This window comes from Chanodichthys erythropterus, chromosome 4 (genome assembly GCF_024489055.1).
Source record: "Chanodichthys erythropterus isolate Z2021 chromosome 4, ASM2448905v1, whole genome shotgun sequence".
Classification (NCBI taxonomy): domain Eukaryota; kingdom Metazoa; phylum Chordata; class Actinopteri; order Cypriniformes; family Xenocyprididae; genus Chanodichthys; species Chanodichthys erythropterus.
In genome coordinates this window covers 12,513,043-12,528,804 of record NC_090224.1, presented here as the reverse complement: position 1 = coordinate 12,528,804, position 15,762 = coordinate 12,513,043, and the positions used below count along the sequence as shown (strand labels likewise).

The window sequence follows — 15,762 nt, the reverse complement described above, 5'->3', positions numbered from 1 at the left end:
AGCAATATGTCAGTAAATATGTTATTTAAACTATATTTAGTAAGAAATAAATGTATTTTAAATATAATACTTTTTTAGGGATTCTTGGTTTATCGATGCCCAGTTTGTGATGTCTACAGTTTTAAAATATGTTTTACATTTTAAAAGTTGTGTAGTATACATTGTTTTTAACTTTAGAATATTTAAAGGGTTAGTTCACACAAAAATGAAATTTCTGTCATTACTTACTCACCCTCATGTCATCCCAAACCTGTAAGACCTTCGTTCATCTTCAGAACACAAATTAAAATATTTTGATGAAATCTGAGAGGTTTTTTTATCCTCCTTAGAGAACAATGAAATTACCACTTTCAAGGTTCAGAAAAGTAGTAAAAACATCATTAAAATAGTCAACGTGACTACAGTGGTTCAACCTTAATGTTATGAAGCAACTAGAATACTTTTGTGCACAAAAACAAAACAAAAATAAGGACTTTATTCAAAAGATGAACAAAGGTCTGGGTGTGGAATGACACGAAAAAAGAAATTTACTAACCCTGACTAAACTAACCCTGTCAGAAAAATTACTGAATTAACAGAATTGTGTAAACCAATAGATATTTTATACATAAATCAACTTTAATCAACCTATCAATATATATATATATACATATAATATATATATACATATAATTTATTTATTTATTTATTTTACTTGCAGGTAGATATGCATGTAAAAAAGCAAGGACTTTACCTTACATTCAGTGGCAAGATATAGTTATTGAACCATTTCCCAATATCATAGTAGGTAAAAGTGAAAGACAGTTCCAGTGTATCGATCAGACCGTGGAACTGACATGCTGTGAAACAAAATATGAAGTTGAGTGGACCCCAAAACCTTCTGGTGATGAAGTGACACTTCCAGATTGTAACTTACAGACAGACAATATATTATTAGTGACAAGTTTTGTTGAATTCACCATGTTTTATTTATTTATTTCAATGATTCTAATTACCTTTTTATGGAATCAGACAAGGGATGCATCACCCTAAAGCATAAAATCAGGAGTGCAGATTGTAGTAGTGAAACCTTTACATGCCAACTCAAGATCTCAGAACTACAAGGCTTGTCTTATGGCCGGAGCACAGTCATTATCAATAAAGTCAATCAAGGTAAACCTTCCGTTTTTCATCCTTTGATGCAGCAGAATGTTCTTCTGTTTCAGCTGTCTGAAAGAAATAAATGTTTTCTTGTTTTTTTGTTTGTTTGTTTGTTATTTATTCTAGTATTGCCCTGTAAAAACGAAACGCTTGGAGATGGAAAAGAGGGTGACCTTTTGACAGGACCCTGTGAAAAAGGCAAGGAAGGCACCATAACTTATAAGTGTACGTCAGGTCGATGGACAGAAACTGACAGGAATTGTATACTTCAAGTTATCAAAGACATTGAAAAGCAAGTTGAGGTAATATTCATGTTCTATGTATTGGTGAAAAAAAAAAGTAATTTTAAATATTTCTGATATTTACATTTCTTCTTTTCTGTGTTATTTAGGTCTTGGCTCCACAGGACATCCCAGTGGTTGTGGCTCAGCTCAGTACTGCTACAGTGCAGAATAATCAGGAGATAACACAGTCTTCTGTGACTGTCCAAACAATTGTTGAGATACTTGTAAAAATTGCTGGTACAGCACAAACCATTATCATCGATGCGCCTGTGATGAAGGTATGTACAGTATAAGACATCAGTCAATTGTGGCTAATTAAACTTTTTATCATGATGAAATATTTGTACATACAGTAATTTTCATTATCCCCTCTGATGAAAATTTTTTGTACTAAACATGATTTTCTGTTTCATTTCCAGTCTTTCCTTCAAACTGTGGATATCCTTGTTTCGGACTTTGCTGTTAACTCATGGAACAATTTGAACAATAACAGCAGGACAGATAACACCAGCACTGCACTTCTGAGCGCTGTTGAGAGTATAAGTGACCGTCTCACAGATGGCAATTTTACAATTAATGAAAAATCTATTGAGTTGAATAGAACTGTAGCAGACAGATATAGTGGAATATCAAACCTGACAAACTCAACCTTTTTCTCAACTACATCTTCAAACTGCTCCAATGGCTCAGATTCTTTTATGAATGCATAATTAACTATAGTTTTAATTAATCATGAAACAGCTTTTCCAAAAGCATTTTCTACAATGCAAGTATATGTAAACTGCATTGAAGAAATGTATAGATTTGATATTTAATTAAGGAAACATTTTTATAATAATAATGGTGTAATCGGATGGGTCTAGCCTCTAGAGATTTGCTATCCACTTGGTGTCATTACATTTATTATGGTGTTCTATTCTGTCTATTAATAATTGATTATTTAATAATTGAGTATTGATTAATTCCCTTGTAAGAATTCATTTAGTTAATTTATCTATATCAGCACTGAGTAAACAGTGATGTCATCATCCAGCTCAGTTCAGTTCGCATACAATGGTGATCAAAAACATTGTTGAATATCAAATGTCAAGTGTCCCCAACTAAGCAAGCCAAAGGCAACGGTGGCAAGGAACCCAAACTCCAACAGGTGACATCAGGTGGCAAAATTTATTTTATTTTGCTTCCTCTTAGTATAAGTCACTGTGTCTTCTTATTCATATTCAGAATTATTTGAGCTTAACATTTGGGCCTGCACCACCTCCTTCCACTGCTAAAGACCAACTCATTAGCATGGGAACAGTTTCACAATGCATGGAAGTACAGACAAATATATTAAGACTATAGTGGACTACAATTCATCATCTGTGCCCAATTTATGTTGTAGAACAAAATGTGAAAGTCCCTCATAGCAATGTATTCTATACAGCCTGAAGCAGTAGTAGACAGGCTTTGTGTAGACAGGGTGTAATCATTTTAGCAGCTCAAACTATAACAATAGATACTCTTCTGCTAAGAAAAAAAAAAGTTAAAAAAAATACACTGGTAAAGCACCTGCGAAAATTCAGTACAGACTTTTTTTAGAGTGAAGAATGCAATAAAAATAAAATCTAAATTTAGAATACAGAACTATGAATATTTCTGTTAAGTGCTTATATAATTATTTTAATTGAAGAATTTAAATTTACTATTGGTTAATTACTTCCTTGACAGTCTCTGTTGTAACAAACACCAATCCACAGCAGATTTTAATTTGAATATGACCACACAGTGTGAATTTTGCATATGTCTACTTCATGTATGTGTTTACACGTTTAGAAGATAATCATTGCTTGCTTAGCCTCTGGTTTGACGTCAATGTAGGTTTCAGCATGTGGTCAAAATACGCTGGTAAGGATGTAAATTGTGGTGCTTCAGGTTCGTTTATTGTGTCTGTGATAAACCTAATGAAACTTTTTCCAAAGGAACTTCTTTTCAAAACACTCCCCCTCATAATCTGAGTGCTAAAGTTGACTTATGTGCAAGCTATTGCTATTGTAAAAGCTGAGAATAAAAACAGAAAAGAGAGTAAATGAAATGTTCATAGGAAAGCAGATATTGTCATTTATCTTTGTCACCTCAGAGTGTTGCAGCTTTTAATAGAATGCTACATTGTCTTTCAATATTATAAATAGAGCAGGAATAGAACATATAAATAATAATAATAATAATAATAGAAAATGTATGAATGATTTTGCCTGCTTTCCTCAGTGGAATTATTAACCTTCATGGGCATGTTTCCTCATTTTGAATGAGCATGCAAAACAGATCCATTTCCATGGATGCTTATTTAACAAACAAATACTTATAAAGAAAACAAGACACTAATTTGCAAGTGTGTTCCCTAACAATTAATCTTTTTAAAACCCTGAATATTATTTAACTAAATTTATGTAATTATGTTGAAATTCTGATGAAAACATATATACAAATTAATAGTGGTACTTTTAATATTATGCTTTTAATTAACTTATAATCATTATACACTTTTAATCTGTCTTTTAATAACATTACGCAACTGTCAATATTCATGTTTTTCACAAAAGCCAAATGATGAGGCTCAGTGATTTCACCTCATGCTGAATAAACATGGTCAGTGTGTGCTACCACATATTACCATAGTCATGTGTGGGTTAGATGAGCCAGATGGGGTAGTGGTCAGAATAACGGGGAAACATAACCACATCACCAGGGGTTTCAAACAACAAATGAAAGAAAATATACAATGTATTTTATATTACTGTTAACATATGAGAATATACTATTTCACCTTGAACTGAGTGCATATATAATCAGTGTTTTACTTCTCCAGTGTGCAGAAATGGGCACTTTTTTAGTATATTTTAAATAACCAAAAAGTTCATTTGAATTGTGTCTATATGTAGGACACAATTTGAAAGCTTGAATTGGAACAATCACACAAATATCTGCCACCTGGTATTTGACATTCAGAAACCTCTTTCCAGAAGTCTTATTTCTGAAAGTACTGCAGGTTTAAACATGAAAATGATTTATCTAAATCAGCCACAAATGACAATCTAACCAAACATAATTGGACAAGGCAGGCATGCAGCTCTGAGCTACATTTGCTAGCCAAATCTCAATGGAAAGTCTGAAGCTGACTATTGTGTGCTAACTTATCCAGGTGGCCTATGGACTTGGAGAATGTAAAATGCAAATGTGAAAGAGAGCTTTGTAAATTTGCTTTCGCCACCCCCACTGCATTCGTCAACTCGTCCCAAATTTTCATTCAACACCCCCTCTCACTCAAGAAACTGGGTCTTCACAGGGAACATGTTGTTATGACAGATAGCATTGCTTAAAACTTGCTGATCCTCTCTTTTAAAATGCAGATTGTAAGGTCAGTATTTTATTTTTATTTTTTTTTGTTCATATGTCCATATATTCTTTTGTCTATTATTAAAGTATAGCAGTAAAAAAAAAGGGTTTTATTATTATTAAGGGTATGCTGTTAAAAAAAAAGTCTCATATTACTCTCATCTTGCAATATATATATAATTTCGGTGTTCATAGAATAGTCTGTTTACCAAATCATTTTAATCGTTACACTGTAAAAAAAGATTTGTTGGTTTAACTTGGAAAAGTTACCTGGTTGCCTTAAAATTTTGAGCTCACTGAAATTAAAAATTTTAGTTTAAACCAAGGTGATTGGTTTAATCAACAGAAACTCAATATATTTTGTTATCTGAACACATTAATTTGACAAAAGAAAAATGTTGTGATTACACAGTGCAATGTGTTCTTTTTTAATCTTTAAACAAATGTATAATTTTTGTTGGCACTATAGATCTTTTTTCAGTTTCACTGACAATAATTGAAAGAAAATGTCGCTTGTGAATGTATGTAGGTGGTGTTTTGAACGGCAGTAGCTTTTGACGAAGTTGTGTTTTATGGTTTGGTGCAGTTTATTAAGTGAGAGATGATGTGACCCCAGGGGACAGTGTATAGTAATATACTTTATAGTTAGAATTTGAATAATAGATATTTGTCTAAACAATTTCACTAAGGTGCAAAGAAAGGTTTCACTTTTAAGTTTATTTTAGAGCATACGTTTTGACTGTCTTCAATGTAATCTCCCTAATAGGATCAAGACACTGTCTGGTGCAGGAATGCTCCTTTTTGCTGCACTATTCATTTTTAGCCAGGTAAATTCATAAAGACAATATACAAGATAATAGATTTTATCCTAAGTAAAACAAATAATAATCACCTGACTGCCACATATTGTATAACCACCCTCAAAATTAATATTTCCACTGATCTGACAGATGATCATGGCATTGAATTAAGTTTTAAAAACCATAGTCATCATCTACAAGCTGCTAATTCATTATTGTCTATGCTGTACAATATTTTTTTAACACATAAGAATCCCATTCTTGTTGTTACGCATCATGATCATTTGTTTACTAAAAAAGCAGAAGCAGAACAAAAGTACTGACTATCTTTTTTTGTTACCCAGCAGACTTCACATGTGGGTAAGTTGTCATTTAACCAGAGTCCTTTTCACACACACACACACACACACACACACAATTAAAATCCAGAAAATATATTTAGAGTTACATCACACATAAATAAAGCATGCAGTATATAAAGCCTATAAGTTTACATTTTATGTTTTCAGGGTCCACAGATGTGACCCATTGGGCAGAGGTCATGATTGAGGGGAATAAAACCTTAAATGTTGCAGTCCATCTGCCTGGACTTATAGGAACCGTTCTAGATACAGGAGGGGTAACTATAACTATCACAAATGCTGAAATTGCAGCAGGTAAGTTTAATAAAGTCTATTTTGAAATGTTCATTATCATTAAACCAGGTTACATTTCAAAACAGAATAAATATGCTGTAAAGTCATTATGATATTGTGTTTTTGTAGAGTGTGAGATAATTGGCCAAAATACAACATGCTGGTGTGGACAAGACTATGTTTGGAGCAATTTTGTGTGCGACTCTGTAAATATATGCTGCAACGTGGATAAATGTGTGGCAAATATATCATACTTCACGCCTCTGTGTCTGCCCAAAGTGAACGGTAAGTTCTCAAAAATAGCACAAATTTAAGTTAAAGTCTGTTTAATATTTGTACAATTGCACCTCCGGACAATATTTATGATTGTTTCACTGCTGTGATCCTTATAGTTTCACTCATTGGCACGCTCACTGGTAGCTCTCCAGCAGTCGATGCAATGGTATGTGTGCATTTCCACATTTGAGAAATGATAACTCTTTCTGTAAGCAGCTGCAGAAATTAATAGTATAAGGGATAATGTACAGTCAGCTGGTCCTTATAGGGCCCCACAGGGTGACTGGGACACCAACACATAGGGATTTTTTTTTGCACTAATGACCGATCCACTGACTGTACATTATCCCGCTTACTCACCAAATAAATAAACGTGAACATGAATGTTCACATGAACATGAATTCTCCTAAATGTTGTTTTGAGATTAAATTTTGTTTAATTAGTTTTCAGGCTATAATTCTACCTGTATATATATAAAATAGTCCACTACAACGTACAAAAAAATCAGCCTCGCAACAAAATAACCATTACGTCAGTATTATTAGTGATAGGCACTTTCGAAACACTAACTAATTTCTTTGGTTCGGAGCTTGTGTTGAAGTCACGTGATTTTAACAAATGATTCATATGTCATGATTTTAACAAATGATTCATTTGTGGTGTTGGCTCACGTCGGCAGCGTCTGTGTCCAAAGTTGGCCTGACACACCAAACTGACGCTAAACAGTCGACAACCAAGTAGCACGTCCGTTCTGCACCTGCGTGAAATGAAATGCATTTCCAAACCAGCAGGTGGCAGTAGCTGAACAGCCAATCAGGGGTGCCTTTCCCAAAAGCATCGTTAGCAAACTATGGTCGCAAGTTCCATTGAATTCTATTGGTAACGACGGAACTTGCGATGATGGTTGGCTTTGGGAAACGCACCCCAGAATAATCAAATCGCCTGACGGACCGACAAGCTCCGACGCCGATTCAACATTTCGAATTGGCCGAAAAAAAGCAGTCGAGGACCAACTTCAGCCGACGGTGCAGATCACACAGAGAAAACTTAGTCAGCCGATGAACAAAAACTGCCCGACGGCCGACCGTCGGCTTGGTGTGTTCCTGCCTTAAAGGAACACTCCACTTTTTTTGAAAATAGGCTAATTTTCCAACTCCTCTAGAGTTAAACAGTTGAGTTTTACAGTTTTCGAATCCATTCAGCCGATCTCCGGGTCTGGCGGTACCACTTTTAGCATAGCTTAGCATAGTTCATTGAATCTGATTAGACCGTTAGCATCGCGCTTAAAAATGACCAAAGAGTTTTGATATTTTTCCTATTTAAAACTTGACTCTTCTGTAGTTAAATCGTGTACTAAGACCGACGGAAAATAAAAAGTTGTGATTTTCTAGGCTGATATGGCTAGGAACTATACTCTCATTCCGGCGTAATAATCAAGGAACTTTGCTGCCGTTCCATGGCTGCAGCAGTGCAATGATATTACACAGCGTCTCTCACAAATGTCTCCATGGTTGCAAGGCACATTCCCTGTGCAAGCAGGGGGTCACCGGTGCTACAGAAGAGTCAAGTTTTAAATAGGAAAAATATCAAAACGCTTTGGTCATTTTTAAGCGCGATGCTAACGGTCTAATCAGATTCAATGAACTATGCTAAGCTATGCTAAAAGTGGTACCGCCAGAACCGGAGATCGGCTGAATGGATTCGAAAACGGTAAAACTCAACTGTTTAACTCTAGGGGAGTTGGAAAATTAGCCTATTTTCAAAAAAAGTGGAGTGTTCCTTTAAGATAAAACCTCTTATCTGAAATTGTTAAAAAACAAACAGTCATTAACATGTTCAAAATATTACATTATTTTCAGATCCCCTGTTATTAATGTCACACTGTGGATTGCACTGTCTTATGTTATGCTCTGTTTGTAAGTTCTATTTTCATTAAAAATAAATAAATAAATGAATAAAATAACTAATCAAACTTATTTAAAGAACAAACACTTCAACGAACACCAGCGTGATAAAAAAAACCTGCCTAATATGATGTATGTTGTAAAACTTTATAATTCATAATTTAATTGTTTAGTTTGTCTCACGTCCCACTGGAATACATGGAGAGGGCGGGGTTTATGACCTATACTGCACCCGGCCACCTGGGGGCGATCGGTATGGCGTGAATGCAACATAATTGTTTGTAGATTACATTTCATAGCTAGATACTCGTTCATGAAAATATTTGCAGTTCATTTGTAAAAGGTGCCATTACATATTTGGGTTTTCGTTTTCGTTACATTTAGGCCTACACAGTTTTGACCAGCAGGTGCCGCAAGTCTTTGTTGTTTCGAGTGATTCGTACACTTAAATCTACCGCTGGATGGCGCTATGAACTTGACAGAATCAAGTATTTCAGAGAGCCTTGTAATAAAGCAAGATTATGTAACACTAGAAATTCAAAGCAGCTGTTTATTCAATTATGTCAAATCTCTTACTCATCATTCTAACCCATTTTCTTTTCAGCTGCTGAAAGCTTTTAATGTGCTAAATGCCTTCAACTCATTCACTATGCAAGGCACCCAGTGAGATATTTTACTTATCATTTTTATATAATTTTTATTTTATTATCTGAAAGTAAATCAAGTAATAATAAATACTCGAAATACTTTTCATTTGTTCATTTCGTAACTTTTGAACATCTCCAATCATTTTTGTAACCAAGAATCTCATGTTTTTTGTCACACAGATTAACAGGGGCATATACATACGCTCACAATTTCACAGTGTCTCTCAGTGCTGTGTTTTCCACCCCCAAAGTTCAAAGCATAATTTCTACGTTGTTGGCAGATCCAACCATTTACACTCTCAATGTTAAGTCTCTAGGTAAAACACTGCAACCACACCAATATTTTCATCACTTGTTCTATCGATCCATTCCTACCAATCTTTTCACCATTACAGTATTTTATTATCATTTACAGGAATGGTATACATGGAGGCACCTACAGGAAAAGTGTGTTATAATTCAGAACAACAGCTGAATTGTACCAGTATAGAGGCTATGAGCAAGTGCGTGTGGCAGATGTCCAGAGACGAAGAAGTGCCGTTGGTTCTGGGACCAGGGAGTGAAGTATCGCTGTCAGATACTTGTACAATTTTATCAACAGTCAAACTACTGAAGACAAATGGATACTGGTCAGGTGTGTTGTTCAATGCAATCATGAGTGAAACAGGGTTTCAGGGTTACATTATTGTGACTTTTTTTCATTTTTTGATATTCTAGGAACATACAGCTGCCTTTTTGTCAGCGGGAACATAGCTCACATGGCCATGGCACCTGTTGAAATTGCATTGCTGCCAGAAGTCATTAATGTGACAAGCAATCCACAAACTACAGATTGCTCTGAAGCATCAACCGCTAAAGTTACCATCTCATGTTCCATCGAGAACAGTACTGAAACCTACACAGTCCGGCTAAAACTAGGAAATATGGAAAATACTGCACCAATTAAAGAAGGTAAGGCTGTAATTATATTATCTATAATTATATATAAATCTCTCATTTGATAGCACACAAAGCTGACTTTTATCTTTCATAGAGGAAAAAAATCAACTGGATCTTCAAATGACAAAAAGTTTATACTTATACTATAAAAATATATACTTGACAGGTTTATAATCAGTTTACCAAGTAGCACAATTGTAATCATGTTCCAAGTCAAGAATAGCTCAAATTTGTCTCATCTCCTCATTTGTGAAGTGCAAGTGCAAATCTGGCTTGCAGTGGCCCCAAAATGTATTTATGCTTTTAAATAAATGAATGTCTTTACAAAATATTAAACTAAGGGATATTTACATTTATTATTTAAAAAATGACAGCACAAACACATTTTTTTAAGCAAAACAACAAAAAGACATAGGATTTCAGTGATATAATATAAAAATATAGGCTATGCCGCTATACTGTTCAAAAAGGTATTATTTGGACACTATGGTTGTCAAAGTTGAACATTCAAATTTGATAAACTACATTTACATTTATCTTCTTTAATGAAATCTATCCACACTGCAATTTTCGAATGTGTCCACATACATTTGTTTATATTGCATTTATCTTTAACCTGCCAGCACCGATCAAAATGTTATCCATGTTTTACAGTGCGCATTGGTATAATTAAGTATACAGCAGACTTCACTGTTGATTGTAAGGCAGAAGGCAAACCAAGTTCACTTGAGGCCAGTTGCACTTTAGAGAACACTTTGAAGCAGCTGCGAAATCACTCATTAAAAGTACCAATCATTTACCGTAAGTACTGAAAGTCATATTCCACTAATGCCAATGTATGCCATTCTACAAAACCCATTGGAGACTGGTAATGTAAAAAAAAAAATAATAATAATAATAATGTTTGGATGTTTTGTTTTTTTTAGCCAGTGACCTGTTTTGTGCAGAGGAAGTAATTGAAGAGAGAACATGGCCAAAAACAAAGAATAATGAAACAGCCATTATAGATTGTACTGCATCAGGGAGACAGGGCACAATGAAACGCAAATGCAATGGAAAAACATGGGGTGAAGAAGTCTCTCTGTGTGTTAAAGCGATCCTGAATAATGTCGCTTTGCAAGCAAAGGTATGCAAATCTAGAAGACCTGACTGATGCTGAGTGACCTGAAAACTTAAAGACATGGCATGTGAAAATGTCTCATTTTTATCTCACTCCAGGATTTTGAAAAGGGACTTGGAGCTACACAAGAGGGCGCTCAGTTAATCTTCCAGAGTTTGAAAAATAACACATCCGAAGAGGGGGGCGAAAACAGTTTTGGTGATGTCAAAACGGCAGTTAATGTTTTTCAAACTATGAAAAATGCATCAGTAAACATGCCTCTAGGCGAGAACCTTCTTGCAGTAAGTATTTCAACCATTTCACTCACTTTTGACATCTCACTTATTAAATAAGTATATTATATAATGAAGAAAATGGGAAATGAGATCATTTTGAAAATTTGACGTACCCATTTTGATACCAACATCTTCAGGTTCTAAAATGTTAAAGTCTGAAATGCAACTCAGACTCTTACATAATCAAAATGGTATACTTTAAGATATTTGTCGTTACAGTACAAAATCTGTTCTCTTTGAAGGATTTCATCGAATCAGCCAGCAGCATGTTGAACGTAACCTGGAAAGGTGGAGATGAGGAAGAGAGCGGTGCACTGGCCTCAGAGTATCTGTCATCCATAGAAGGCCTTGTAAAAAGCATCAGAATAAACACCAGTGAGGGCTACAACTCCTCAAACATTCAGCTTCAGATCTGCCGAAACGGCGCCACTTGCAACAAAACCGTTTTCAACGTGGAAGTTGAGCTGAACGCAACAGCAGATATGGTGAAAACAGTTGGATTACAAGGCTTGGCCGAACGCCTGCCAAAATTGGGTTATGAGGGTTCAGAGTTTCGTAGCATAGTCGTATCCAGCACCGTCGAGAACAACACTCAGCCTTCGGTGAACATCAGACTGGCTTTCCAAAATGAGGTGGGCAGCAGTGCCAAGATGCAATGCGTGTTTTGGAACGACACAGAAAAGAGATGGTCAGAAGAGGGTTGCGAATACGTTCAAGGTCCCGGGAACATCGCCTACTGTGAATGCAACCATCTCACCTCCTTCTCCATGCTCATGTCCAAGCATGCAGTAAGCATGCCTTTTCTAGATCAGCTCACGTACGTCGGACTGGGAGTCTCCATATGCTCTCTCATCATCTACATCATCATCGAGTGTTTGGTCTGGAGCGCCGTAGTTAAATCCAGCCTTTCCCACTTCCGACACACTGCTCTCCTCAACATCTCTCTGTGTCTGCTTTTGGCTGACTGCAGCTTCTTAGCTTCCTCTTTCCCATCAATCCTAAATGAAACCTTGTGCCTTGTTTTGGTGGTGGCAAAGCATTACTTCTTCCTGGCGATGTTCTTTTGGATGCTGTGTCTGAGCATCATGTTGGTCCACCAGCTCATTTTCGTCTTCAGCCACATTGGGAAAAAGATGTACATGATCCTCGGATTCACCATTGGCTATGTTTGTCCAACAGTGACTGTGGCGGTTACATACGTGTACTACAACCAAGCATCTGACATCCCGTATTACAGCTCGAAAACATGCTGGCTTACCTATCAGTCAGCCATGCAAGGATCCATCCACGCATTTCTCTTTCCAGTTGGGACCATCGTGCTGGTGAACTTGGCTTCCATGATAGTGGTCATTGCAACCGTTTTAAAACCGTCTGGAGCAGAGACCAACAAAAAGGGGGACAAAGATGCAGCAAAAAGCATAATCAAAGTGATTATGTTCCTCACACCTGTTTTTGGTGGGACTTGGATTCTGGGGATTTTTATGTTTCTGATAGACGACTTTACACAGTTTATTACATACGTAGTGCATTACGCGTTCACCATAGTCAACTCCCTACAGGTATTCTCATCTCTCCATGAAAATTATTACACTTTAAATAGTACAACAAAAATATTGAATCATTTACATCTTATGCCTCTGTATCATTTATACTTTCTAGGGCTTCTTCATCTTGTTGACAGGATGTTTTGCAGAAAAAAGGGTATGCATTGTTATTGCCATTAAAGATGTTTAGTATAGTTAGGACCATGGACTTTGACATGTTTTTTTTTTTTTTTTCTTCAGGTCCGAGATGAAATATTAAAAATAATTCTGGGGGTAAGTTCTGGGGAAATGCCATGCCACAGCAAAATTAGGGGGGGAAATCAATAATTAATAATACAATTAATAATTTCAAAATATATTCAAATAATTTTCAATGTTAAAATAAAGATATTTATAATAACTCTGACATATAACATTATGATTCCAGAAATCAGGAAAAGATCAAGGAACAACAACATCCGTTGCAAAATAAAAGATCCATACAAGTTAATGCACACAAGGTATGTTTTGGATAGAGCTTAATTTGATTTACAAGTCAAATGCGCTTTTGTTTATATAGCTTTTTATGCAATACAGATTGTTTTAAAGCAGCTTCACAGTAATAAATAGGAAAATAACAATGTTAAAGGTGCTAAAGAGGATGTTTTGTTTTATACATTTTTGCAATATTACTTGAAACTGTCTTTACTAACTGATAAAAGACTATTTATTAGGTGCACTGAAAGGAATAATATTAATATACATTATCTGTGCACGAGGTAGGGCCTTAAAAACATCAGCCAATCATTTACGCGATCATCGTGTAAACGATTGGCCCTCTGGCTTGTCAATCACTGCCATGATGTTCCTTGTGAGAGACGAGCGCGACTGCGCGCTCCAGTAACTTTCCACACTCCACAGGTGCCACATGCGATGTTTTTGTCAGGAGACAGGAGTAATAACTGCAGATTATGAGTTACCCGCGGTGAGTCCGACATAGTGAATCCACTAACACGACACAGCGAATGCCGGTGGTAAACACTCGTGTTCCAATGCTTGTGCACGAGTTTTGGGAGGCGTTCCCTCGATATGAGCTGTGAAGGAGGGGGGTTGTTCTTACGCATGCGCTCATTTCAAAAACTCATTAACAGTCTTTGGTTTCTCAGTCGGCGAAAAGATCCTCTTTAGCACCTTTAATGGTGCAAAATTAATCAGTTGTGAAACAACTTCAATTTTAACTTCAGCTGAGTTTAGATCAAATTTTGAAGCGTCAATGTTGCAAAGTTCATCAATTATAAAACGACTTTAAAGGTGCCCTAGATTATATTTTTAAAAGATGTAATATAAGTCTAAGGTGTCCCCTGAATGTGTCTGTGAAGTTTCAGATCAAAATACCCCATAGATTTTTTTTTATAAATTTTTTTAACTGCCTATTTTGGGGCATCATTATAAACGCGCTGATTTTATGCTGCGGCCCCTTTAAATCCCGTGGTCCACGCCCACAGAGCTTGCGCTTGCCTAAACAACGTTTACACAGCTAATATAACCCTCAAAATGGATCTTTACAAAGTGTTCGTCATGCATGCGGCATGCATGCGTCGGATTATGTGAGTATTGTATACTGTTATATTGTTTACATCTGATTCTGAATGAGTTTTTATAGTATGCTCCGTGGCTAATGGCTAATGCTACACTGTTGGAGAGATTTATAAAGAATGAAGTTGTGTTTATGAATTATACAGACTGCAAGTGTTTAATAATGAAAATAGCGACGGCTCTCTTGTCTCCGTGAATACAGTAATAAACGATGGTAACTTTAACCACATTTAACAGTACATTAGCAACATGCTAACGAAACATTTAGAAAGACAATTTACAAATATCACTAAAAATATCATGTAATCATGGATCATGTCAGTTATTATTGCTCCATCTGCCATTTTTCGCTGTTCTTGCTTGCTTACCTAGTCTGATGATTCAGCTCTGCACATCCAGACGTTAATACTGCCTGCCCTTGTCTAATGCCATTCATAATGATAATGTTGGGAATGTGGGCTGGCATATGCAAATATTAGGGGCGTACACCCCGACTGTTGCGTAACAGTCGGTGTTATGTTGAGATTCGCCTGTTCTTCGTAGGTCTTTTAAACAAATTAGATTTATATAAAAAGGAGGAAACAATGGAGTTTGAGACTCACTGTATGTCATTTCCATGTACTGAACTCTTGTTATTTAACTATGCCAAGATAAATTCAATTTTTTATCCGAGGGCACCTTTAAATGTCTAATAAAATAAATAAAAATGTCTTGTTTTCGATTTGTATTGCAGAAGGAGCATGTAAAACATTATGGAACATTGATCCATCTCTGAACCCACAGCAGAAACCAAAGAGGAGAGGGAGCACAACTGTTTGGTGGAGACCTAAAAGTACTTTTTGTAAAGACTTAACATCTTTGAAACAAAGTATAGGCTGTGGTCGTCCCTTTTTACTTACTGCATAAATATAGGAACAAACCAAGACAAACAAAAAATATAATAGATGTTTGTGTTTTTAAAAGAACAATATAAGTTCTGCTGTATATATTTAGTGATTATATATTGTTTTCTACCCTAATTGTTGTTGTCTTTAATTTAATGAAGATGTCTATCTCTGTAAATGCACTGTAAAATGTGGTCACTTACCTTGGCTGTAATCTGATTAGTTTTAGCTCTGCTTCTAATTTGCAAAACATATGGAACTATGACATCGATTTCTATGTGCTATTTAGTAATTCTGACAAAATATCTGATGAAGGAAAGATAATTTTACACATCTAAGCACTCTTTTTGAGCTTGACAAAAA

At 35.7% G+C, this 15,762-nt stretch overlaps 2 protein-coding genes across 2 annotated transcripts; both read left to right on the top strand.

The window, feature by feature from the left end:
• Nucleotides 1-1,001: 1,001 nt before the first annotated feature.
• On the top strand, nucleotides 1,002-2,698 carry LOC137018823 (adhesion G protein-coupled receptor F5-like). The gene is made up of 5 exons (XM_067383543.1): nucleotides 1,002-1,152; nucleotides 1,267-1,442; nucleotides 1,532-1,702; nucleotides 1,844-1,985; nucleotides 2,649-2,698. The coding sequence occupies exons 1-5, from the start codon at nucleotides 1,002-1,004 to the stop codon at nucleotides 2,696-2,698; spliced, it is 690 nt and encodes a 229-aa protein (XP_067239644.1).
• An 8,047-nt stretch (nucleotides 2,699-10,745) lies between these two features.
• Nucleotides 10,746-15,728, top strand: adgrf3b (adhesion G protein-coupled receptor F3b). The gene is made up of 8 exons (XM_067383128.1): nucleotides 10,746-10,802; nucleotides 10,928-11,127; nucleotides 11,220-11,402; nucleotides 11,639-12,955; nucleotides 13,056-13,097; nucleotides 13,181-13,213; nucleotides 13,368-13,440; nucleotides 15,249-15,728. Exons 2-7 carry the CDS (start codon nucleotides 11,038-11,040, stop codon nucleotides 13,410-13,412), a joined length of 1,710 nt encoding a protein of 569 aa, XP_067239229.1. The 5' UTR covers nucleotides 10,746-10,802; nucleotides 10,928-11,037; the 3' UTR covers nucleotides 13,413-13,440; nucleotides 15,249-15,728.
• Nucleotides 15,729-15,762: the final 34 nt, after the last annotated feature.

Excerpts from the sequence above, each read along its gene's own strand:
- LOC137018823 (XM_067383543.1), top strand. The coding sequence starts at position 1,002 with ATGGAATCAGACAAGGGATGCATCACCCTAAAGCATAAAATCAGGAGT. Across the intron at positions 1,153-1,266 it reads TATCAATAAAGTCAATCAAG|TATTGCCCTGTAAAAACGAA; the intron begins GTAAACCTTCCG and ends TATTTATTCTAG. Across the intron at positions 1,443-1,531 it reads ACATTGAAAAGCAAGTTGAG|GTCTTGGCTCCACAGGACAT; the intron begins GTAATATTCATG and ends TGTGTTATTTAG.
- adgrf3b (XM_067383128.1), top strand. The coding sequence starts at position 11,038 with ATGAAACGCAAATGCAATGGAAAAACATGGGGTGAAGAAGTCTCTCTG. Across the intron at positions 11,128-11,219 it reads ATGTCGCTTTGCAAGCAAAG|GATTTTGAAAAGGGACTTGG; the intron begins GTATGCAAATCT and ends ATCTCACTCCAG. Across the intron at positions 13,098-13,180 it reads GATGTTTTGCAGAAAAAAGG|GTCCGAGATGAAATATTAAA; the intron begins GTATGCATTGTT and ends TTTTTTCTTCAG.